General features: G+C 42.7%; 1 protein-coding gene across 2 annotated transcripts in view; it reads right to left on the bottom strand.

The window, feature by feature from the left end:
* Htt (huntingtin) overlaps positions 1 to 26225 on the bottom strand; it is a 122788-nt gene that overhangs the window by 82852 nt on the left and 13711 nt on the right. For both annotated transcript variants that reach the window (XM_070021755.1, XM_070021756.1), the window contains exons 2-10: positions 22395 to 22478; positions 17893 to 18013; positions 16321 to 16380; positions 15871 to 15950; positions 12470 to 12608; positions 10110 to 10251; positions 8158 to 8336; positions 5400 to 5604; positions 4672 to 4719 (exon numbers count right to left, since the gene is read on the bottom strand). In XM_070021755.1, the coding sequence (XP_069877856.1) occupies positions 4672 to 4719; positions 5400 to 5604; positions 8158 to 8336; positions 10110 to 10251; positions 12470 to 12608; positions 15871 to 15950; positions 16321 to 16380; positions 17893 to 18013; positions 22395 to 22478 (1058 nt within the window). The remainder of the gene's footprint in view (positions 1 to 4671; positions 4720 to 5399; positions 5605 to 8157; positions 8337 to 10109; positions 10252 to 12469; positions 12609 to 15870; positions 15951 to 16320; positions 16381 to 17892; positions 18014 to 22394; positions 22479 to 26225) is intronic.

The raw sequence follows: 26225 nt of genomic DNA, 5'->3' as shown, positions 1-26225 counted from the left end.
AGCTGAAAATTCTAAGCATTTTACTTTCATAGTTTATCATCATATATATTTTATATCTCCAACATGATAAACATAAAGAGTGAAAAAATACAATGTTCAGAATACTATAAAAATCAATAAACCCATATGGAAAAAAGATAAAAGCAATGGTTCTCAAACTGAAACACAAAATACTTTAACAACTGATCTCATTGAGTATTGTTTGTTAAATAATTTATATTATTACATTTAACCTTAAAATAAATAGTAAACTTTGACTGAAGATTTCCAACTCTTAGCCTTAGAATATCTATGTCCTAACTCCAATAGCACATTAGAACTTATATATAAAATTTTATACATAAATAAGTTGTGTTTCTTCTATTATCTTTTCATTTCGTTTTCATCTTGTCAAGAATCAGACCTCAATCACTATATAATCTGAGGGGATTAAATATTTCAATTGAAAAGTTCCAAAACTCCTTTGTGCATGTGTGTGCATGTGTGAGTATGTGTTACAGCTGAACTCAGTAACTGCCTCATGCTTTCTATGTAGGTACTGTACCACTTGAGCCATATCCCCAACACTAGCCTGGACCTGGATCCTCCTACTTATTACTTCCTGAAGTAGCTGGGATCACAGGCATATGTCTCCACGCCCAGCTGATGAAATGAGATCTCAAGTTTTGCCAAGGATGGCCTCACCCATGAGGCTCATGGAGGGATGAGGGGCAGCATTTAGTTTCAACTGTCAAGCTTGACTGGATTGAGAATGTTTGGGAAATTATTAAAGGATACTGCTGGGTATCTGTGAGGATACTTCCTGAAAGGATCAACTAGGGGTGAACTCCTTTTACAAATGTACACAGCACCAACAGGCTACAAGTCTGGACAAAAGAAAACAAGGGAGGAGGAAGAGGCTGGCTGACATAGCCTTGCGTGCTCTCTTGCTCTCTGGCTCTGGCTCTCTCTGCCCACAGTGATATGGGCTGCTGCGCTCCCATCATGGCTGTTCATGTAGTTCCTGTCAAGACAGACTGAAACCTCTCAAACAGTAAACTCAAATAAGCCCTTTCTGCCTTACATTAGGTCAGATATTTTGTCACAGCTACAGAAAACTGATAAACACAGATACTAACAAAGATACCATTTGGTTACTGGAAATGTCCAATTTGTAATTTCACTGCTCTTTAATAAGAGTAAATTAGAATTGTGATACCACATTTACATGATGTGATATTAAAGGCACCTTTAAAAAAAAGCAAAAAAAAAAAACCCCAAATGCTAGATAAAATAAAGCACACAGTAACTCAGTACAAATACCAAATAACACTGCTTCTACTACAGGGCATGATTTACTTAGAAAAACCAAATAAAATTCCCCAACGGTAAACAATAGTCCCTAGTCTCTAAATTGGTAGCTTGCAAGTACGCTGCTCCGAGTTCTCCCCAGAGAAAGCTCCTCCAAAATCCACGCATAGGCGGCAAGTGCACAGGACTGCGGCCTACCCTACCATCCTCAGCCCAACCGCAGTATGTGCTCAACTCTTACCTATCGTCTGTACTAGCAGACTTCACTTGAAAAAAATAATTTTGTAGCTATAAGAAAAAAAATTATATTCATAAACTGCTTTGTTAAATGGTAACTCCTTTGTAATACCATTTAAGGATAATAATCAAAAGAAAATAAAATTATTTAAGAAGTTTGAGCTGGGCACTGGATGAGCGGGGCCCTGGTGGCTCACACCTGTCATCCTACTCAGGAGGCTGAGATCTGAGGATCGCAGTTCAAAGACAGTCTGGGCAGGAAAGTCCAGGAAACTCTTATCTCCAATAAACTACCAGAAAACCGGAAGTGGCGCTGTGGCTCAAGTGGTGGAGTGCTAGCCATGAGCTGACGAACTGAGGCACAGCGTCCAGGCCCAGCGTTCAAGCCCCACAACTGACCAAAAAGAAAAAAAGTTTGAAAACGAACACAAAGACACAATATCTATGTGCATTTGATCACATAAATAATATTTATCAAAATCAATTCCACAAAATGAAAATAGAGGTTTCTTTGTTGCTGTTTTTGCTTTTTTATCTTGTTTGTTCATTTATCTCTCTTTGGGGGGAGGAGGACACAGAAATGGAGAGATGAAGGTTGAAAAACCACAGCAGTAGTACTCACTAGACACCATGCTAAAAATGAGCGATGGAAGGGGTGACATTGTCCAAAAAGAAATGTACTCATTACCTGACTTATGAAACCATAACCCTCTGTACATCACCTTTATTTATTTGTTTATTCATTTATTTGTCGGTCATGGAGCCTGAACTCTGGGCCTAGGCGCTTTCCCTCAGCTCTTCAGCTCAAGGTGAGCACTCTACCACTTGAGCCACAGCGCCACTTCCAGCTTTTTCTGTGTATGTGGTGCTGAGGAATCGAAACCAGGGCCTCATGCCTGCAAGACAAGCACTCTACCACTGAGCCACCTTCCCAGCCCCTGTACACCACCTTTATAATAACAATAAAAAATGGGGGGGAAAAACCCTACTTGAACCTCCTATAGCTTAAAACAAAAACAATGTTTGAAAATAGCTCTGAATTTTTTTAAAAAATCTGAAGAAGAAAAAGTAAAAAGATTGAGGAAAAACAGTGTCCTAGCTAGAAGAGGACAGAATGAATCATTTCAACAGCATCTTCTTGTACATCCTCTGTGGAAATCATGACGAAGACACAGTAAGCGAGCGGAGTACTTCATCACCAGTCCTTCACCAACTAGAGATTAACTTTCCCTGGACTTCTCCAGGCCCTTAAACAATGTTTCTCTAAAATATCAAACTTGGTAAGTATTCTACACAATGATGGCCTAAATGCCTCACTTTGATTTTTAAGAGATAGTCTGCACTACGTTGTCCAGGCTGGTCTTGAAATCCTAGATTTAACAATCCTCATACCGGGCTAGGAAGGTGGCTCAGTGGTAGAGAAAAAAGCCGGAAGTGGCGCTGTGGCTCAAGTGGTGGAGAGCTAGTCTTGAGCTGAAGAGCTGAGGGACAGCGCCCAGGCCCAGAGTTCAGGCCCCACGACCAGACTCCCCCAACCCCCCCCCAAAAAAAAATCCTCATACCTCAGAAAATCCCAACCACACTACAAGTATGCACTAGCAAGACAAGCTTCCTAGTGTAAGTGACTCTAACTGAATACTGTAAGTGTTTACTGGAGAATGCAATTTCAGTTAACGTGTCATGCAAAAGCCAGTTGTGGCGATTCGGGCCTGAAACCCCAGGTGTGGAGACAGCATGGAGGTTGTGAGTTGAAGACTGGCCTGTAAAGCCAGGAGACTCAAAGTGGAGCTGTGGCTCAAGTGGTAGAGCACTAGCCTTGAATAAAAAAGTTAAGGGACAGCACTCAGGCCCTAAGTTCAAGCCCAGGATTGGCACCAAAAAAAAAAAAATCTCATTCAACCTGGGCACTGGCGGCTCATGCCATTAGTGCCAGGACAATAAAAAAAAAAAAAAGGAAATAATCAGTGTTGCAAATAATTGTGTATAAGAAAGTTATCAAGGGGCTGGGAAGGTGGCTCAGTGGGTAGAGTACTTGCCTTGTATGCATGAGGCCCTGGGTTCAATTCCTCAGCACCACATAAGCAAAAAGAAAAAAGCCGGAAGTGGCGCTGTGGCTCAAGTGGTAGAGCGCTAGGCTTGAGCTGAGAAGCTGAGGGACAGCGCCCAGGCCCAGAGTTCAGGCCCCATGACCGGGCCAAAAAAAAAAAAAAAGAAAGTTATCAAATTAAGTCAAGAAGACTTTGACTTAATAAAAATGAAAGTAATTATATCACACAACTTTGATATACATAAAGCTAAGTGTGGCTTAAATTGGAATAATTAACCAAACAAGCTATTTAGCAATAGTCCTAACACTAGACAAAATTAATTAGGAAGAGAAGTTATCTTTATAAATTATAATGATCCCCACAGTAGGAGTGGGCCTGCTGCATGTATTAAGGTTGTACTGAAACAAGACCACACTTATCAGCTCACAGAGTTTCAAGGGACTTTATGGCTCATATAGCTAAATAGTTACTCTCTGATAACTAATCATTTTTTAAGCTCATTCCTGACCTTCATCATTAGAAACTGATGAGGAGCCAGGCACTGGTGACTCAGACTTATAATCCTAGCTACTAGGCAGGAAAGTCCAGTCCAAGAGCCTCCTATCTTCTATAAACTTCCCCAATAAGCCAGAAGCAGGGCTGTGTCTTTAAGTAGTAGAGCATTATCCTTAAGCAAAAAAACATTCAAGAATAGTGCAAGCCCCTAGGACTGGCACATAAATAAATAAATAAATAACAAAAAAAGAAAACCTCAGGGCCTAGACATATTCCCTGAGCTATTTTTGCTCAAGGCTAGCACTCTACCACTATGAACCACAGCTCACAGACTTTCCCGATAGGTTGGCTTCAAACCATGATTTTCAGATCGCAGCTTCTTGAGTAGCAGGATTACAAGTGTGAGCCACCAGCACCTGGCTCAGAATTTACTTAAAGGCCACAGAAACCTTCAGGCCTACTTATCAGATTCTGGCAATATTTCTACATACAATCATCCTACTGCGAACAACTGGAGACATTTTGTTCTACATAGTAAGAAATACAGAAGAAAAAAAAACAGTTTGATTCAACACAAGATTCAGACTTGTGAAATAATCACCTTTTTGCTTCCTTGAAAGGACAGGGCTGCATGAAGAACCCCCTCCGGCTGTAAATCACACAGAGTGACAGGAGAGAGTAAAGTAACAAGCTGTTAAAATCTAGAAGAAATTTAAAAATCTTCAAAAAACTTGATTTACCCTTAAAACTAGTAAGAATGTGAGTGAATATATTTCTATAGGAAGTGCAGAAATTCCACAGTTCGACATTTTAAACTCAGGATGAAAATTACACCAAAATTCAAATACACAGTTCTAATAATATGACTAAAATTTCAAAAGAGGTCAGACTGCACATAAAAAGCCAAATTAAAAGTATCAAAGAACTCAGATAATCGTCACATATATAAGAACCAAATATAAATTAGCTTTCACTAGAAGCAATCATTAAAGTTGAGTAATTGCTCTCATTGGTTATAAGGTAAGCTTTCCACAGAGTAAGGCGACTTCAAAGGACAAGTGGCTAGGATGGACTATCATTTTCCACTCAAATACTCACTTTCTGCAGTCAAGTCAAAGGAAAAGTTAGGAAACCAGGCTTTAAATGCTTGAGTTCATTTTATCAGCTAACTTTCTAAACCCTAGTTCTCCTTTTTGCAAAAAACGATTTTAAATTTGGGCAAGAAACCAGGTGCTGACTGCTCAGCACAGCACAGCCCACAACGCAAGAGGGTCCCAAGCATTAATTAGTACTCAGTTGCTGATAAGCAGACCTTGGCTGAGAACGCACCTAGAAGTTCCACAATGCTCCCGCTGCGGTCTCGGCCCTGGGCCTCCTCTTGAGCTGCAGCCAGCTGTCCAAGCCCACCTGGCATGGTCAGTGCCTGCAGCAGCTCCGGCGGTGGGGTGCGGAAGAGCTGCTGTAGGAGCTCCAGTGCTCCTGTCACCACATTGTGGTCTTGGTGTTGCGTGTGATGCAAAGTCAGTTCATACACCTAGACACAGAGGCACAGGTCTTCAGTCATGGTTTTTAAAACATGTCCCATATTTCACCTTGCTTTATTTTTCCAGGTCTTGATTGGCAAAGCTTGTGCTTTAATTTCTCCCTTAAAAACTCCTCTGTCATTTCTACTGGTGTTTATTAACATCCACATTGTATTCTAAATGCACATGATTTTTTCCCTTGATACACTAATTCCTTAGACATAAGCGGAGCACATCTACTAAACATGCTAAAGTCAATCTGCTTTTTCCAAAACTGGGAGTAAGAAAGGAAATGCACCCAGCTGGCACCAGGTAGACAGTCAATGCTGGAAACATGATTCTGAGAAATTTAAAGACACATTAAATTTTATTTTGATAAAATTAAAAATTGTAATACTGTTAACATTATATACAGATTTATTCTTTTTCCCTTTAAGAGTTACCAGATAAAATGTAGACACAGTGAAATCAGAATTTCAGTTAACACAAATTTTGTGTGATTTGGAACAATACTCACTGCAAAATTACTATTTGAAATTCAAATTCCACTGATATCCTGAATTTTCATTTGCTAAGTTTGCCAACTATACCATTAGTATAAAAGTATACACGCTTTTAAATTCAGTGTAAAAGAGTTTTAAATAAACAGTCAAAGAAAGCTGCCTTAAACCTTTGGTTTTAGCTCTTCTGATGCAGCCTCCACAACCCTACTCACAGCTGACAAACTGCAGTCCACAGGTCACATACCGCCTGCAACTGAAATGTCACTGGTACATGGCATGTTCATGGGCTGTCTGTGACTCTTCTGCCCTATAATGGTAGAGATGGCATGACTTGCAAAGCTAAGGGCCTTTCTGAAGATGCTTTTGGACTCTGCTTTAGGATATCAGCTTATGTTAGCACCAGCACTGCTTCTTCCTCTTTACCACATTCACATGTTTCCACATAACACTATTTAAAGTTGGTGTCCTCCATAGAGAAATTGAGTCTAAAAAAGTCAGTTAAGCCAGGCGCTGGTGGCTCATGTCTGTCATCCTAGCTACTCAAGAGGCTGAGATCTGAGGATCACGGTTCAAAGCCAGCCGGGCAGGAAAAATCCATGAAACTCTTATTTCCAATAAACCACCAGAAAACGGGAAGTAGTGCTGTGGCTCAAGTGGCAGGGTGCTTGCCTTGAGCTGAAGAGCTGAGGGACAGCGCCCAGGTCCAGAGTTCAAGCCCCAAGACCGACCAAACAAACAAAAAAAAAGCAATATGTATATTATCAGGTTATATAAAATAACTCACTAGAAAGTCTGTTAACGTGATAATCAAAAGGAAAAGTTTCATTCATTACTAAGTACAGCTTAAAAAGGATTCAATGGTAATTCTTTGATTATAAATTATCTTAAAATTATTATACATTTTATTTTGCTTAAATTGTAAGATTTTTGTGAATTTCACTGGTTTTCTTCGAGTTCTTTATTGTGTCCCACCTTCTCTGCTAACAATGTAGGCACAAGCCTCACTTTATCCAGCTTCTGAGTCATAATATTTATTGTTGGGAATTCTTGGAGTTCCTAATCTGAATTACATGTTATACAACAACCAGCTTAAAAATGGCTTTTAGCACATTTCTATGTAGGATTCTTTATTTTTTTGCACTTATTTCTGGTACATTTCCTCAAACATTTTTCTTCAGAAAGCATGAAAGAAATATTCAGAAGCCAGGCACCAGTGGCTCACACCTGTAACTCTAGCTACTCAGGAGGCTATCATCTGAGTATCCACAGTTCAAAGCCAGCCTGGGCAGGAAAATCCGTAAGACTTTATCTCCATTAATCACCATAAAAAAGCTGCAAGTGAAGCTATGGCAAGTGGTAGAATGCTAGCCTTGAGCAAAAAAAAGCTTAGGGACAGCTCCAGGCCCTAAGTTCAAGCCCCAGGATTGGCACCAAAATAAGAAAGAAAGAAAGAAAGAAAGAAAGAAAGAAAGAAAGAAAGAAAGAAAGAAAGAAAGAAAGAAAGAAAGAAAGAAAGAAAGAAAGAAGGAGGAAGGAAGAAGAGAAAGAAAGAAAAGAAAGAAAAGAAAGAAAAGAAAGAAAAAGAAAGAAAGAAAGAAAGAAAGAAAGAAAGAAAGAAAAAGAAAGAAAGAAAGAAAGAAAGAAAGAAAGAAAGAAAGAAAGAAAGAGAACAACATTCAGAGTTTCTATCAGGCTCCCCACTGTCTGTATTTGCCCATCCCTGCCTAGTACTGCACCCTGTCCAGACCAGCTTACTATGTCATGGATTCAAGAAGCAGAGATTGTACCTAAAATGCTTGCTATTGCATCCTTAGCCCCAGTCTGATGGAGAGCACACAGTGAACACTCAGTATTAACTGAGAATGGATGAGCACTCTTCATGACCCTTGGTTTTATAGATGGATACCTGGTGCAAGCTGAGGGGAAGCTGCAGGTCCGAAGCCGACCCCTGAAAGTCCAGTCCTGGTTCCCACAGCTATCAGTTCTGTGCCTCCTGTCCAAGTTAGTGGAGTTACCACTTGTTCATCCTTGCAGCACAAGACTATAGGGTGTGGCTCCTACCTGGACAAGCTGCTCAGCAGAAGGAGAGACTTCCATTTCTTTCCGTGTCACCCCAAAGCTGCCTTTCAGGCTTGTGTCCTTGACCTGCTGCTGTAGTAAAGGCACCAGATACCTCAATGTGAGCAGCACGCCGAGGATCAGGAGTGTGGAGTGCTCTTCCTCCACAGGTACCAGCAGACCTACAAAGGCAGCCAATGTGATTTCTTAGCAGCTAATTTGAGCTCTTTGAGCAGCTCTTTGAGCCGCAGCACTCTTTGATAAAAAGGGGAGACCCAGTAGGCACCAGTGGCTCACGCCTGTAATCCTAGTTACTCAGGAGTCTGAGATCTGAGAATCACAGACAGCTCCAGCAACAGAGTCTGTGAAACTCGTATTTTCAAGTAAGCACCAAAAAAGCCCTAAGTGGAGCTGTGGCTCATGTGGCAAAGTGCTGGCCCTGAGCACTAAGGGATAGCGTCCAGGCCCTAGGTTCAAGACAGACAGACAGACAGACAGACAGACAGACAGACAGACAGACAGACAGACACACACACACATACACACACACAGAGAGAGAGAGAGAGAGAGAGAGAGAGAGAGAGAGAGAGAGAGAGAGAGAGAGAGAGAGAGGAAAATCCTCCTCTAAGGACAGCAGTAAGGATAAAGATGGTATAGGCATGACTAAAGGCAGATTATGTGCCCAGATCTAACAGTGGATCTGTAGGACAGCCCTGTCTTTAAGCTTACTAAAGACCTTACAGTGAAATAATTACATCTGAAAGTCCGGAAGTTTTTTTTTTGTTGGCCGTGAGGCTTGAACTCTGGGCCTGGGTGCTGTCCCTGTGCTCTTCAGCTCAAGGCAAGCGCTCTACCACTTGAGCCACAGCACCACTTCCAGGTTATTTTATATCAAATGTCAACATGCTCACCCCTGGATCTGCTAATACTACAGGAGAAATAATCAGACACTACAGAGAACCTAGAGGGTGCTGAGGTAGTTTCAGGCCTTACAACTAAAGGGCCGGGTCGGGAGGGCAGGTGGGGCTGTACTCCACCTGGATGTTCTTGGGCACCATAGCTCCTGCATGGTTGCGGTGCACATGGGCTCATGCCAGCCTCTGCACAGCTCATTATTTAGTAGGCACCCAGTGATAAGTCACCTGATTCAGCAATGACTTGATTTTTTTGTTGTTGTTGGTCGTGGGGCGTGAACTCTGGGCCTGGGCGCTGTCCCTATGCTCTTCAGCTCAAGGCAAGCACTCTACAACTTGAGCCACAGTACCACTTGCGGTTTTCTAGTGGTTTGTTGGAGATAAGAGTCTCATGGAAGCCGGGCGCTGGTGGCTCACGCCTGTAATCCTAGCTACTCAGGAGGCTGAGATCTGAGGATCACGGTTCAAAGCCAGCCCGGGCAGGAGAGACCGTGAGACTCCTATCTCAAATAAACCACCAGAAAACCGGAAGTGGTGCTGTAGCTCAAGTGGTACAGCGCTCGCCTTGAGCTGAAGAGCTGAGGGACAGCGCCCAGGCCCAGAGTTCAAGCCCCACGACCGACAAAAAAAAAAAAAGAGTCTCATGGAGTCTCCTGCCCAGGCTGGTTTTGAACCTCGATCCTCAGATCTCAGCCTCCTGAGTAACTAGGATTATAGGTGTGAGCCACCGGTGCCCAGCTTGATTTTTTTTTTTTTTAAATACTGGTATTAGGGCTTAAATTCAGGCCTCAGTGACTTTTTCAATAAAGACTAGAACTCCACCATTTGAGCCACACCTCCAGTTCTAACTTTTTGCTAAGAGTCTCACCAATATGTCTGCCAGGATGGATTTAAATCCTGATCCACAGATCTCAGTCTCCTAAATAGCGGGTTTCAGGCTGGTGTGAACCACTGGTGCCAGCTTATGGTCTGCTCTGAAAGGTTCTCAAGTCTATTTTGAGTACAGCCAGAGGCTAGGTTATCCACACGCCTCACCCTTACCTAGGAGCACATTCAGAAGCCAGCTGTAGAAGTACTGAGTCCTCCTGGAGTGCTGGCAGATACTCACTGCAGAGCCAGCTGCGGTGCGACGGACAGTGGGGGAATTTGATTTCAGATTTGCTATGAAAGCCTTTAACAGGACCTGTGAAGGCAAAAACCCCAACAAACGAAAGATGCTACAATGAGGGTCATCGTATGTCCCCTACAACTAGGCTTGAATGTAGAGCTTCAAGTTTTTCCAGAGTATATATTATAAACAAGTAAGACTTTCTTTCAGAAATGAATGAATCAAAGTCAGGAGCAGCTGACAAGCACATGGTCTATTTGCTTTTCTGTACACTGCATTAGATTTGTTCGGCATGTATGTCCTGTCTATGATAACTGAGGCCTCTGTATCCAGGGAAGGTACACTCACAGAATTCGGGGACACCTATACAAAAACATCAGACCCAGCCAGGGGCTGGTGGATCATACCTATAATCCTAACTCCTCAGGAAACTAGGATTCAAAGCCAGCCCAGGCAGGAAATTCCATGAGACCCTTACCTCCATTAACCAGCAAAAAACTTGAAATGGGGAGCTGTGGCTCAAGTGGCAAAACACCAGCCTTGAGTGAAAAAGCCAAATAAGCACACAAGTTCCCAAGTTCACGCCCCAGTTACTGGCATGAGCGCGCATGTGCACATGAGTGTGTGCACATGAGCACGCACATGAGCACACACAATCCTATCCGAAAAGTAACTAAAGTCAAAAACTGGAGATCTTAGTGTTAGAGCATTTATCTGGCAAGTACAAACTTCAAAGTGCAAAACCCAGTACCTCAAGAAATATGGTGGTAAATACCATACATCTAAGACACAGAATTAAGGCAAATAGGAAAGGAAAATCATCTTTGTTTATAATCCTTTTGCTGTTCCTAGATTTCATTGATAATACATTTGAATGAGCACAAGTGGATTGGAAGGGCGGGGGAATATTTTTTTTTTCAGTAATGCTAAAGGCCCAAGAAAGTAGTATAGTAATATGGCTATTCTACTTTAAAAAAAAGGGGGGGGGGGTGAAAGAGGGAGAGGGAATGTAGGAAGGAAAGCAGGGAGGGAGGGAGGAAGTAAAGGAGGGAGAGAAGAAGGAAGGAAGACAAAAGCCAGATGCCAGTGGCTCACACCTGTAATCGTAGCTTCTCAGGAGTCTGAGATCTAAGGGTCACAGTTTGAAACCAGCCTGGGCAGGAAAGTTCATGAGATTCTTATCTCCAGTGAACTTCTAAAAGGTCAAAAGTGGAACCGTGGCCAAAGTGGTAGAGCACTAGCCTTGAGTAAAAAATGCTCAGGGAGAGGAGGAGACGGGAGGGGAGGGGAGGGAGACAGAGAACTTGGCACAATTTTACTAGAATATGATACAAATCATAGAGAAAAACAGAAAACTTAAATTACCCAGTGAAGTGTTATCCCCTGCCTGGTCTCTACACTGATACTAGTTCTCACAGAAGCACCTGCTCTCTCCCAAAAGGCCCCATGAGCAGGTGGCTCATTGGGCGTCACAGTGCTCATGTTCTGCAACTGCAGGAGCCTCCATGGCCAGGAGGGAGCAAAAGAAATAGCAGCATTAGCAGCTCCCACCCACTGAGCAAGATGACTGGGTTACTACATTAAATTCTTAACATACATGACCTCCTTTGCTTACTCCAAAGCCCATGAAATTGGCTTTTAACATCATGTTAATATTAAAAGAGAACCTTGAGATACAGAGAAAAAAAAAAATCATGAACCAGGCTGGCCAATTTAGTCAGGTTACCAGCTAGCAAAGAGTGTAGAATTCCAATGCAATTCCATCGGACTCCAAAAAGTGTTCTCGCCACTGCACTCCCAGCCTCCCAGGAGAACTGTGCTGCGCTGCTCAGGACTGAATGCAAAAAAGGAGAGCAAGGGTCCTGCATACACTTCACAGGCCGTGTGACAACCACAGTTCCTAGACACCACAAGCAATAAATCAGAACAAGTTTGGAGGTTGTCTGCTGCCAAGCAGGTGCTGGCGCTTGTGGGCATAACACCCAAGAGCTGCTGCCACTCTGAGGGCTTGGTGCTGACTCTCCTCAACCAAGCTGAGCCGGAACTCAACTTCTCTGGAAAAATGTGCTTTGAATTTACATTTATAAACCATCTCTTTCTTCACTTCACCCCATAATAAAAAGCAGAAGTGGAAGAAAACTCCTGGAGTGCCTGAAAACTACACAAGACAGTGGTGTGGCAAATCAGGAAGCCAACTTGCCTTGCCGTCATTACTCTATGACTCAAATGACTGCCCAGCCAGTGGCCCCAGGAGTCCCATTTGCACATTTTCAACCTGAGGTGGCAATCATACCTTAATTTCATTGTCATTTGCAAAATTGCCAAAAGAAGCCATAATTTTGGGAATAGCTGCAGCCAAGGTCTCCTGGACCGATTCCTCAGGTCTCTTGCTTGTTCGAGTTAAGCATGGCAGGAGATTCACCAGGTAAGGCCTAAATGTGCAAGAGGAACATTGGTCATTCTTCAGGTCTCCTATAATGAAAAATACAAACACTTGGCTTTCTATTAGGAAAAACATGGTTTTATAAACAAGTAATCCTTAATAGAAACAAAAACGGTACTCAGATAAAAGAACAGCAAGCTTCAGTGCAGATTGGGGTTACCCAACCCTCATCTCTCCCATAATCAGAGGACAGTAAGAAACTGGGATAATCAGTGGACAGTAAGAAACTGGGTTTAGTCAGGTGCTGATAACTCACATCTTTAATCCTAGATGTTCAGGAGGCTGAGATCTGAGCACTAAGGTTTGAAGTCAGCCCAAGCAGACAAATCTTATCTTCAATTAACTAGTATAGTGAAAAGCCAAAAGTGGAGCTATGGCTCAAATGGGCCATAGCTCAAAGCTGGGCACCAGCTTTGAGCAAGAAAGTGAGAGGACCTGAGTTCAAGCCCTAGTGCTGGTGCCTGAGCCATGCACGCACGCACGCACACACGCACACACACACACACACGCACACGCACACGCACAAACACACACACAGAATCCAGACTTAGTTACAGTAAATTGTAAGTTATTAAAGTTATTAAAATGCCCCTATTTTGATTCAATAATACTATTTTAAAAACATAATTTTTAAATACATGAATAAAGCTTTCTTAAAAAAGAAACAATACAAAATAGAAAAAAAAAAGTGTTCAAACCTAACTAAATGAGGCCTTTTAGAGACGATCTGACCTTGGAAAGAAAAAAAGGAAGCTGTGAGACATGAAGACTGAGTCACAAGACAGAGTCAAGCCTGGGACTAAATCCTTGTCCCAACCACAGAGATCCCTGCAGCAAGGGACCTTCTTCCTTCAGTGGTGAGACAGGTGGCCGGCCAGCAAGGCCACAGGCAGTACTGACTGCTTTTGTGACAAAAACAGCAAAGAAAAAAGTAAACAGGGATGCGAGAGGACCTCTCCAAGATGACTTTTTACTGAGACCTGAAAGGAAAAACTAAACCAGCCATCTGGAAGAAACTGAACTTGTTTAATGGGGAGTCTTGAACCTAAAATTTTACCTGGCTGGTACTAAGAAGTAAGAAAATGACAGGCACATGCATATGTGAACACACACACACACACACACACACACACACACACACACACACACACACACACACACACACACACACACACACACACACACACACACACACACACACACACACCTGGCTTGTACTAAGAAGTAAGAAAATGACAGGCGCATGCATACGTGAACACACACACACACACACACACACACACACACACACACACACAAAATATGTGTTCTTTTTATAGTACTAGGGATTGAACTCAACACATCGTCACCTGAGCCACTCTCCAGTCCTTTATGCTTGTAGTATGTTTTCCAAAGACAGGGTCTCCTTCTGCCTGGACTGACCTTAGATTGTGATCTCACGATCGGCCTCCCATTCTAAGTAGTTGGGATTACAGTCATGTCCCACCACACCTAATCACAATTATATATTCTTATCGTCACTTTGGCTGCTATGTAGTAAACTTGGGATGCACTGCTTCAGAAATATAATAACGTTTTCAAACTAAGGATAATTAGGCTTAGAATGTAGCTCAGTAGTGGAGTATACACTCACCATGCTCAAGGTCTTAGGTTCCATTTCCAATAAAAATAAGTAAGGTAGTCAAAGGAAGGCTTTTATAAAAACAAACTTCCTAAAGCAAGTCCCAGTGGCTCACATCTTTAATCCTAGCTACTCAGGAGGCTTACTTAGGCACGCAAATTCTCCAGAATCTTACCTTTAATTAACCAGCAAAAAGCTGGAGTGACAGGAGTGCCTACTATGAGGGAAGAAAGCCTAGCAGGGGCATGAGGCCCAGTTCCAGCCCCAATACTGGTGCACACAACACATACACACACACACAAAGCTTATTTAATGATTGTATCTTTGTGGTCATACAAGGTTAACACTGAAACAACAATGTCAAAAGGATCACTATTTCATGTTAACAATGAGGATTCAGCCCGCTCTACCAGTTTCTCTGGGATGGAGCCAAGGGTCTCTGGGATGTGAGCATGCTTTGACCAGTTAAGGAGAGAAGGAAGGACTTGATTTGATTTTTTTCTTTTTTTAAAAAAAGGTCCTACTTTGTTTCTCAACCCATTAAGGCAGAACTGTTTCAAGTAGTTAAAACTTGATGCACATCTCAACATTTATCCTTTCAATCCAGGCAATCAACACATATTTGTTTTCTAGTAATTCCTACAGTTTGTGAGATGAGACTGGAACCTCAGCCTTCCTTGTTAACAAGTACCTTTAAGCAACTATGACGTGCACCCAGTGTGCATACATACAGACTGCACACTACAGTGTGGAACAGGACAGTGAGACCCCTGCTAACCTAAGTCACATGGCAAGATGGACAGAAAACTAACAAGTATACTAATAAAGTATATAAGAATATTCCACATAGGAATGGGTGCTGTGAAGGAAATATAAGCAGAACAAGGCAGCCATTTGGGAGGGGCAGAGTAGGCAACGTGAAACACACTAGATTTAGACAAGGAGGTGTATCTGAAGAAGAGAGATCTGAGCTGAGACATAAAGATCAGCAGATCCGAAATAATTTTTAAATGTCTCAGAGGCGCTGGGCACCAGTGGCTCTTACCTGTAATCCTACCTATTTAGAAGGCTGAGATCTAAGGATCACAGTTCAAATCCAACCAAGGCAGGAAAGTCTGTGAAACTCTTACCTCCAATGAACTACCAAAAAATCAGAAGTAGTGTTGTGGCTCAAAGTCTCAGAATACTAATTTTGAGTGAAAAAGCTCAAAGACAGTACCCAGGCCCTGCGTTCATGCCCTACAACCCACGGGGGGAAAAAAAAAAAAGCAGAAGTGGAGGTGTGGCTCAAGTCACAGAGTACCAGCTAAGTGAGAGCATGAGGCCACATTTAAGCACCAGTACTGGCATCATAAAAAATAAAAGCTGAGCTAGACACTGGTGGCTCATGCCTATAATCCTAGCTACTAAGGAGGCTGAGATCTGAGGACTGAGATTCAAATCCAGCACAGGAAGGAAAGTCCATGAGACGTTTATCTCCAATAAACCACCAGAAAACCACCAGAAGTAGTGCTGTGGCTCAAGTGCAAAAAGTGGCTGTGAGCAGCAAAAAAGCTAAGGGGTAGCACCCAGATCCTGAGGCAAGCCCCAGTACTGGCACAATAAACAAACAGACAGAAATACAACTTACCTGCATTTCTGAGGTCGAACCAGGTGAGCCAGCTCAGCAAACCTCCAAAGGGCAGCACGCAGACTTCGAGGGGCCCCATTCTGAGTGCATTTAATGAGCAACAAGTTACATTTAAGGGTCACATGCACTTGTCAGCGGAAGGGCAATGTGTAAACAAAGATTCTCTTTACTCACTCCTATTTTCAGAGAGGAGGCTAAATGCGTAAAACATCTGGTTTTAGACAGACGGCTTCAATTATAAAGATATATATTAAAAAGTTAAGTTAACCTTTTAAATTTTCATCTAATAAAATGAAGAATAAGCTTCTGGAGAAAAGCAAAACAAAGTCTCCTTTTCAAACAGCATTTTCTCATAATTTTTTCTTATTAACTTCAAAATAAAATTCTAAACATACAGTTGCATTCAGTGTTAAAATATCATCTTTATGACAATGGAAAATAAAGGCCTACCTTTTTAATTTCCTTATAGAGTTCTAACTGTAGCCTTGGCAGATTAGAATCCATCAAAGCCTACAAGGAGACAGAAATAGCGCTGAGACTGTGGCAAAGTGGTAGAGTGCTTGCCTAGCCTACATGAAGCCCTGGGTTTGATTCCTCAGTACCACATACACAGAAAAAGCTTGAAGTAGCACTGTGGCTCAAGTGGCAGAGTCCTAGCCTTGAGTAAAGAGAGGCTCAGGGACAGAGCTCAGACCCTGAGTTCAAGCCCCGGGACTGGCCAAAAAAAAAAAAAAAGGGAGAGCATGATACATTCATGGAAGACACACTTACTCGTGGTTCTAAAGGCAAGCAAAATTTGAACTTGGTAGCAAAGTCAACTAGAATAGCAACTAAATTGGAAAACTATTCCTTCCTTCCTTCTCCAACCCCCAGCACTGCCTCATTTGAACTCAAGGACTGGCTACTTTCCCTGAGCTCTTCTGCTCAAGCACAGTGTTCCTACTGTTTGAGCCACAGCTCCACTTCTGGGATTTCTGGTAACTAATTGGAGATAAGCGTCTCACTGATTTTCCTGCCCAGGCTGGCTTCAATCATGATTCTCAGTAGTAGCCAGGATTACAGGTGTGAGCCACCAGAGCTCAGCTGAAAACAATTAAGAAGCAAATGTAGGCAAAAAATTACTGGACATACTTGACATGAGTCACTAAAAAGAATTTAACCTTGCCGGGCGCTGGTGGCTCACGCCTGTAATCCTAGCTACTCAGGAGGCTGAGATCTGAGGATCGTGGTTCAAAGCCAGCCCGGGCAGGAGAGACTGTGAGACTCCTATCTCCAATAAACCACCAGAAAACCGGAAGTGGCGCTGTAGCTCAAGTGGTAGTGGGCTCGCCTTGAGCTGAAGAGCTGAGGGACAGTGCCCAGGCCCAGAGTTCAAGCCCCACAACCGACAAAAAAAAAAAAAAAAAAAAAAAGAATTTAACCTTTATCAAAATCAAATACTGCATAACAAAATTAAAATTAAAGCTCTCATAGTAAACCTTCACTAGATGACACCAATTCAGGTGACAGGCTACAAAGTGAGAAGTGTGAAACAGGCCAAAGATGACCATACACACCGGTCCTGAGCCCCTCGCTCCACCCAGGATCCTCCGTCCTTCCCGAAAATCTGGGCCTCCTCTCTGGCAGAGATGCTCACAGCCTCCCCACGCCTCAGCCTATGCTACTGAGAAGCTTCATGGTCCTCAAAGCTCTTTCTTGCCCTCCCTGCTCACTTCAGGGCTAAGCCAGAAATAAGGTCCAGGCAGCCCCCTGGTAACCAAGGCTAACAGCTCTTGTCCTACTCTGGTCCTCTTCTAAAACGGCACTGCAAATGTGTGTTCACTGCAGAGGACAATGTAACCCAGCCCTCCTTGCCACCGGGACATGCACACCCTGCCATGGAAACTCAGCTCCTTCTGACGTGCCAGGTACATGCAAATACCCCGACCCCAAACCACACACCACAACCAAAGTCATCCAGACATCCTGATACACTCAAGACAGAGGAAGTATGAAACGATGGCTTCTTTGCTTAGCTCTTACTTTTATAACTTTGTTGAGGCATTCATCAGCCACCATCCTGACATCTGACTCCACATCATCACTACACAGCAGAAAAAGTTCCATAGCGATACCCAGAAGTTTCTGAAATTCTGGAGAATTTCTAAAGTATAAAAAAAGAAAAGACTGTCACAGCCAAGAGGAACCTACAGAGAGACATGATGACAAAATGAATAAAGTATCCAGAATTCTGCATGCAATTCTGAAATAGAAAAGGAACATTACATGAAAATTAATGGCTTTAATAGCTCATCAGTATTGATTGTGAAAAATATAATCCTCTAATGTAAAATACTAAATGGGGCAACACTTTCTCTTTCTTGTTAGTATACATTAGCTATACACAGAGGGGGGGTTGTGTTGTGACATTTCCATGCATGTGCTCAACATATCCAATCCCCTCCCCACGCCATTACTCTCCACTGTCTTCACTCCCCAGGTCCTAATATAATTTCAAGAGCTTCATTGTTCTTTCTTCATATTTGCCAGGCTCCATCCCTTTCTGGACAATATTCATCCTCTTTTACTCTCATTAGCCCAACAGAACCAGTTTCTCTCTCCCTTTCCTTCCCCACAGACTATTATTCATTCAAGTTCTTATCTCTGTTAAAACACCCATACACGCGCACTTGGTCCAGCCATGCCTCTGGCTTTTTTGTGTGTGCTGGTACTGGGGCTTGTACTCTGGGCCTGGGCGATGTCCCAATTTATTTAAGCATATCTCTTATCACACTAAAATGTAATTTAAATAAAATTGAACTTTTTATGGTGGTACTGAAGCTTGAACTCAGGCCCCCAGTACTCCCAGTAACCAGCACAAAACTAGGATGGATGGATGGAGAGAGAGAAGGGGCGGGGAGGGGGCAAGGGAAGGGGCACATTCTATAGTCCTAGTACTCAGGAAGTTCAAGACGAGTTATACACGAGTTCAAGGGGGAAAAGCTTCTTGTAAGCAGCAGCACATACACTGACTTTCTTTTTTTTTTTTTTTTTTTTTGCTGGTGGTCCTGGGGCTTGAACTGTGGGTCTAGGTGCTGTCCCTGAGCTGCATTTTGCTCAAGGTTAGCACTCTACCACTTGAGCCACCATGCCATTTCCAGCTTTTTTGAGTATTTTATTGGAGGTAAGAGTTTCATGGATTTTCCTGCCTAGGCTTCGAACAGCAATCCTCAGAGCTCAGCCTCCTGAGTAGCTAGGATTACAGGTGTGAGCCACTAGTGCCTGGCTGACTTTTTTGTTCAATCTGAAAATTCTCTGCCTTTAATGTCTATATTGCTAGGTTTAAATCTACCATTTTTTCCCCTTCTTATCCCACATGTTCTTCCTAATTCTGGCTCCATTTGGCCAGCCTCGGCAGGAAAGTCTGTAGGATTCTTATCTCCACTTAACCACCAAAAAAAAAAAAAAAAGCTAGAAAGGGAACTGTGGCTTGAGTGGTACAGTGCCAGCCTTGAGCAAAAAAGCTCAGAGACAGCACCTAGGCCTGAGTTCAAGCCCCAGGACCAGCACCAAAAAATTAAAAAAAAAAAAAAAAGGATTACATACATTTCCTGTGACTACTATAATAAATTACTACAAACTGAGTGGCTTAAAACAACAAAACTTACTCTTCCACAGCTTCAGTCCAAAATCAGTATTCCTGAGCTGAAATGAAGATGTAGGCAGTGCTGAACTCCATGAGCTCACTCCTGCTGTGATGGCAACTGGCACCCAGGCTACGGTCACATCACTACAACTCTACAGCTCCAAGGCCAGCACCTTCAAACCTCTCTGCTCCATCCTCACATGGCCTTTTCTCTTTCCCTCTCCTTTCTATGCATACCGCAGAAGCAACAGAAAATTCCAAAGGCCATTCATATTTAAGGAGAAAGGTAACAGGACATAATAGTCACATGTTTACAGAGTATGTCCATTTCAGCCCTACTCTGTGAAATCTTTGTGAGTATGAAGAATATTCTAAATGAACTACTTATTTATCTGGTAAGACCTGTGATCACCCTAGCTCCATAAAATATCCTGTCATAATGTCCCACTGTAGAAGTATAATGAATGCAGCATTGCTCCATAAAAGCAGAGGAGACAAACCAATGTGAAAACTATTATTTTAAGATGGCAAACTGAACCACAACTAAAATCTTAAAACAGTTAAACATACTTACTACAAACATAAGGCTAACATTCTATGAACTCCACAGAGTTCTCAAAAAAACAAAATGTCAAGCATAAAGTTCAGAGTATTTAGACTTGAAGAGATCTTATTTTCTGGGTTGGTAGCTTTCAAGAATAAATGATATTCTTTGGGACTGAGTATTCAAGGTCACCTTGCATAAAAGGTTAAAACGTATACCTCTGGACAATACACATCTCTATGGGATGTTACTCAATGAATACAGCTAAATCTTCAGTGTTTCCTGTGTACCGCCTGCTGGCACAAAATCTGAAAATGGAGCTGACATTTCAAACATGAGACAACACAGTTTCAAAGACATTAAAGCTTACCTAAAACCACTAGCAACCAGGGTTGGAGAAAGGCCCCCAAGGTCCACTCCTGCCACTGGTGGTTCATGCCCTGCCACTGGTGGTTCATGCCTATAATCCTAACTACTCCAAAGACTAAGATCTGAGCATTGTGGTTTAACGTCAGCCCAGGCAGAAAAGGCTGTGAGACTCTTATTTCCAATAAACTACACAGAAAAATCCAGGAATGGAGCTTTGCCTCAAGTGGTAGAGCACTACTGTAAGCAAAAGAAGCTCAGGGTCAGTGCCCAGGCCCTGAATTCAAGCCCTAAGACCAGCAAATTAATAAGATCACCTAGCTTACTTTTTAAAATTGTTATTGTAGAGTTGATATACAGAGGAGTTACAGTTACATGAATCAGGTAATGAGTAATGTTCAGTTCTTTTTGAACCATGTTTCCCCTTCCATCGCTCTCTCCCAGTCTTTCCCTCCTGTCCCCAAGACCACTTAGCTTATATAGGAGTCAGAGATGGAATTCAAACCATTTCCCTCTACTTTTATCATAGTTTTGTATAGTAATATGCTAATTTCTATAGTAACATGCAAAATTATTCTACATTATAAAGTATGGACTAAAGTAGATCTTTCCTTTCTTAAGTGGTTTAGGTATCTTGTCACAGCAACAAAACATCTGATTAACACAACAAAGAAGCTATAAAAGAAGGGGTTCAGGGGCTGGGAAGGGTTCAGGGGCTGGAAAGGTGGTTCAGTGGTGGAATGCTTGCCTTGTATGCATGAGGCCCTGGGTTTGATTCCTCAGCACCATATAAGCAGAAAAAAACTGGAAGTAGCACTGTGGCTCAAGTGGTAGAGCACTAGCCTTGAGCTGAAGAGCTGAGGGACAGCGCCCAGGCCCAGAGTTCAGGCCCCACGACCAACCAAAAAAGAAAAAAAAGAGAGAGAGAGAGAAAGATAAAGAAAAGAAGGGGTTCAGGCTGGGAAAGTGGCTCAGTGGTAGAGTGCTTGCCTTGCATGCATGAAGCCCTGGGTTCGATTCCTCAGTACCACATAAGCAGAAAAAGCCGGAAGTGGCACTGGGGCTCGCTCAAGTGGTAGAGTGCTAGCCTTGAGCAAAAGAAGCTCAGGGACAGTGGCCAGGCCCTGAGTTGCCCAGGACTGACCAAAAAAACCCCACAAAAACCAAAAAGGTGTGGCTGGCTGACTATTGGGAAGCTCAGCCATGGAGGCCGCTGGGCAACAGCTGCCTGCAGCCTGCCAACCCCAAATGCAGAGGAGCAGGCTGCAGCTACGGGAGCACAGGTGTCAGGACAAGCACATCTCTGACAGGTGATACTCAACAGAGCTTGGACTGCTCTAATCACTGCAGTAAATGTAAAATTATCAAACCAAACATGACTTTTAGTATCAAACCAAACATGACTTTAATTAGCACTAATTAAATACAAACTAATTAAATACAAACATGTTATCTAATTACCATACTGGCTGTAATTCTTGTATATAAGATTATAAAAAGAAAATATTATTCACTACACTGTCTGAATAGTCTTAGTATACAACCAGAAATATGGATAAATAATTGTTAATTTCTTTATGATAAGACCTCTTTCAGCTGTCTGTCAATTATGGGCTCAAGTTTGATGTCATCTTGCTTCAGCATGACTGCTGGGATTACAGGTGTGCACAACATACCCAGCATTTTTAAAGTATTTCTTAAAAGCAACTGGTGACATAAGATGCAACACATACAGTTTTTATTCCCTGGGCACCCATGGCTCACGCATTTAATCCTAGCTTCTCAGGAAGCTGACATCTGAGGATTGCAGTTCAAAGTCAGTCCGGGCAGGAAAGTGCAAGGCTCTTACTCCAATAAACCACCAGTGGTAGATTGCTAGCTTTAAGCTGAAGAGCTGAGGGACAGCATTCAGGCCCAGAGTTCAAGCCCCACGACCCAGAAAAACAAACAAACAAAAATAAAAAAACAGGAAGTTCAGAGTACAATTACCTGAGAGATTGTGCCACTATGTTTTCACATATTGTCAGACAATGATTCACCCGGTCTTTTTTGGTGGCTGCAAGTTCCTTCTTTCTAAAAACAAAAAAGACAAAAGGGAAAAGAAATGAAGATGTATGGAATTACCTGCATCATTTACTTCTACATCCTATCCATTCAATCAGTATTTCTTATAATGAACCATTACACTCCATACAAGGAAGAGGGTAGAATCTGGACAGGGAGGCAGCGATGGGTTCCCCAAGGGCTTCCTAACCATGACACACCACAAAAAAACCAGGCAATGCCACAAAAGCAGCTCATGTTCCCCATTTTAAAGACTGACATGCCAAGAGTGAGCTGACCACCATCACAAAGACAGGAAGTAACAGATCTAAAAGTGTCTGACTTTATTTTACCAATTCATAGGTGCTCTGTATGTCAACTCCACTGACACTTCTTACAACCAATAGCATGTCACGTGAATTAGGGACATTTCTTCTTTCTCAGAAGGACAGATGGTTATAGTACAGGTTATATTACATGGGGCGTCAACTCAATGAAGCACAATATACCTATGTATATATGTATCAACCTGTCTTCATCTCTCAAAAACTGCACTGTTGACTGACTTCAGTTAGCATAGAATATAGCCTCCCTGAAGTGTAGGCAGTGGCTAGTCACTTCTATATCCCCACACAACAAAAAATAAGCTGTTAAGACATGAATGAACAGCCTGGTCAAGCTTCAGCAAGGCGCTAGTGGCTCACACCTGTAATCGTAGAGGCTGAGACCTGAGTATAACAGTTCAAAGACAGCCTAGGCAGGAAAGTTCTTGAGAATCTTATCTCCAATAAACCACCAAAAAACCAGAAGTGGTGCAGTGGCTCAAAGTGGTAGAACACCAGTCTTGAGCAAAAAAAAGAGCTCAGGGACATGTCCAGGCCCTGAGTCTAAGCCCCACCCAGGACAAAAAAGAATAATTTTTAAAAAGTGCTTCCTTCCCATTCAACCTATGACTTCAGATAGCCTCAAACTCAAGGTGAGGCAGAAGAGGAATATACAAAAGGGATACTAAGGTAACAAGGAAACTGAAGAACATTAAGTTCATCATTTTTTGGGAAGGGGGAGAGAACAGGAAAAATTCTAATACCAATGAAATTTTAAAAAAAACTTAGGTTGCACTGTGACTATTCTTAATGCAATCCTCAGGCTTCTAAAAATACACAGAAAATAAAATATGGCCACATGTGGCCATAGGGGAACACACACAAACAAGAACTCCAAAAGGGGGGGCTGGGAAGGTGGCTCAGTGGTAGAGCGCTTGCTTTGCATGCATGAGGCCCTGGGTTTGATTCCTCAGCACCACATAAGCAAAAAGAAAAAAGCTGGAAGTGGCACTGTGGCTCAAGTGGTAGAGTGCTAGCCTTGAGCTGAAGAGCTGAGGGACAGCGCCCAGGCCCAGAGTTCAGGCCCCACGACCGGACCAAAAAAAAAAAAAAAAAAAAACTCCAAAGGGGGAAACTAGGAGCCAAGATCAGGCAGGGATTCGCAGTGAGGAAGGAACCAGGGCCTGAACATCACTCTCAGGGAAGAATTCAGTGTCGACAGCAGCCCAGTTAGTGTGTTTCCCTTTACACCCTTTCCCAAAAGAATTTTTTTTTTTTTTTTTTTTTTTTTGTCATTCATAGGGCTTGAACTCTGGGCCTGGGTGCTGTCCCTCAGCTCTTCAGCTCAAGGTGAATGCTCTACCACTTGAGCCATAGCACCAGTTCCAGTTTTCTGGTGGTTCAGGAGATAAGAGTCTCACCGACCTTCCTGCCCAGGCTGGCTTTGAACTGTGATCCTTAGATCTCAGCTTCCTGAGTAGCTAGGATTACAGGTGTGAGCCACTGGTGCCTAGCAGGAAGAGATTTTTTGTATTGAAAAGTTATATTGCAGAATACTGGTCATCCATAAAACCCCATTATTTGCTCCTTAAAGACACATGCCCTACCCCTGTTCCTGTTAGAAAGCCCTTCAGCGCAAGCCAGACATGGGGGTTTACACTTGTAATCCTAGCTACTTAGAAGGCAAAGATTGGGAGGGTTACTGTTTGAGGTCAAACTAGGCAAAAAATTTATGTGACCCGCGTTCCATTTCAACAAGTTGAGTATGGTGGCAGATGCATGTCATCCCAGCTAGATGGAAGCATAATAGCTGGGTCATCCTCCATGCCAACCCAGTCAAAAACTCAAGACCCTATTAGAAAAATTATTGAAGCAGAAAGAATTGGGGGTATGGCTCAAGTGGTACAGCTCCTACCTAGCAAGTATGAGGCCTTGAGTTCAAATCTCAGTTTTTTTAAAAAAAAAAGCAGGGCACTGGTGACTCACAGCTGTAAACCTAGCTACTCAGGAGGCTGAGATCTGAGGATCTCCAGCAGGGATGGGCAAATTCAAGAGACTATTATCTCCAATTAACAAGCAAAAAGTCAGAACTGGAGGTGTAGTCAAGTGGCAGAGCCAGTCTTGAACAAAAAAGTTGAGCAAGATTGTGAAACCCTGAGTTTAAGCCCCAGTGTGTACACACACACACACACACACACACACACACACACACACACACACACACACACACACACACACACACACACACACACACACACACACACACACACACACACACACACACACACACACACACACACACACACACACACCCGAGTCATCTTGTGCCTGGCATCTAGCTAACAACACATGACCTAGTCCCACAGATGCAGTAGAACACTGTGACGTGTAATTCCTGTCTAACTTGCTTTCCTTGGGTGTCTCCCTCCTTCATCATCTTCTAATCAGAACAATCATGCCTCATACCTAGCATGTTATACAGATAAATTGAATGGAAAAATTGCAAAGCAACAGAATAAATGGCCATCAGAAGCTCAGGCCACCAATACCTGACATCCTCATGATGTCTTGTGATGGGGCTGGAATGTGGCTTAATGATAAAGTGCTTGCCTAGCATGCATGAAGCCCTGGGTTCAATTCCTTAGTACCAAATAAACAGAAAAGGCCAGAAGTGGTGCTGTGGCTTAAGTGGTAAAGTGCTTACCTTGAACAAAAGAAGCTCAGGGCAGTGTCCAGGCCCCAAGTCCAAGCCCCATAACCAACAAAACAAAACGAGAGACATGGAAAGCTGAGGGGTGGGGTAAAGGAACTTCTTTAACTTCTGATTATGAGCTGGGCACTGGTGGCTCACGCCCGTAATCCTAGCTACTCAGGAGGCTGAGATCTGAGGATCGCGGTTCAAAGCCAGCCGGGGCAGGAGAGACGGTGAGACTCCTATCTCCAATAAACCACCAGAAAAACCGGAAGTGGCGCTGTAGCTCAAGTGGTAGTGGGCTCGCCTTGAGCTGAAGAGCTGAGGGACAGCGCCCAGGCCCAGAGTTCAAGCCCCACGGCCGACCCAAAAAAAAAAAAAAATTCTGATTATGACAATCCCATGCTTTTTTCATTTGGGAAAAGTCACAGAATTCTACATTGAAAAAGAGCCCATTTTACTGCATTTTAAGGGGAAAAATGTAATGAAAATAAAATGTTCTCTGTAATAAATCAAAGAAGACACAAAGAAATGGAAAGACCGCCCATGTACATGGATAGGTAGAATTAATATAAATATGGCCAAAGGCAATCCTCAAGTTCAACACAATCTCCATCAAAATGCCAAGATAGAGAAAAAAAAACAAAAATTCATATGGAACTACAAAAGTCCTCAAACAGCCAAAGCAATTTTAGGCAAAATAAGTAATACTAGAGGTTTCACAATTCCAGACCTCAAACATTACTACAGAGCTATATAACA

Source organism: Dipodomys merriami, unplaced genomic scaffold (assembly GCF_024711535.1).
Source record: "Dipodomys merriami isolate MVZ:Mamm:240054 unplaced genomic scaffold, mDipMer1.0.p SCAF_143, whole genome shotgun sequence".
NCBI lineage: Eukaryota > Metazoa > Chordata > Mammalia > Rodentia > Heteromyidae > Dipodomys > Dipodomys merriami.
Note: the sequence above shows the minus strand (reverse complement) of the source record. Positions and strands in the feature narration are given on the sequence as shown.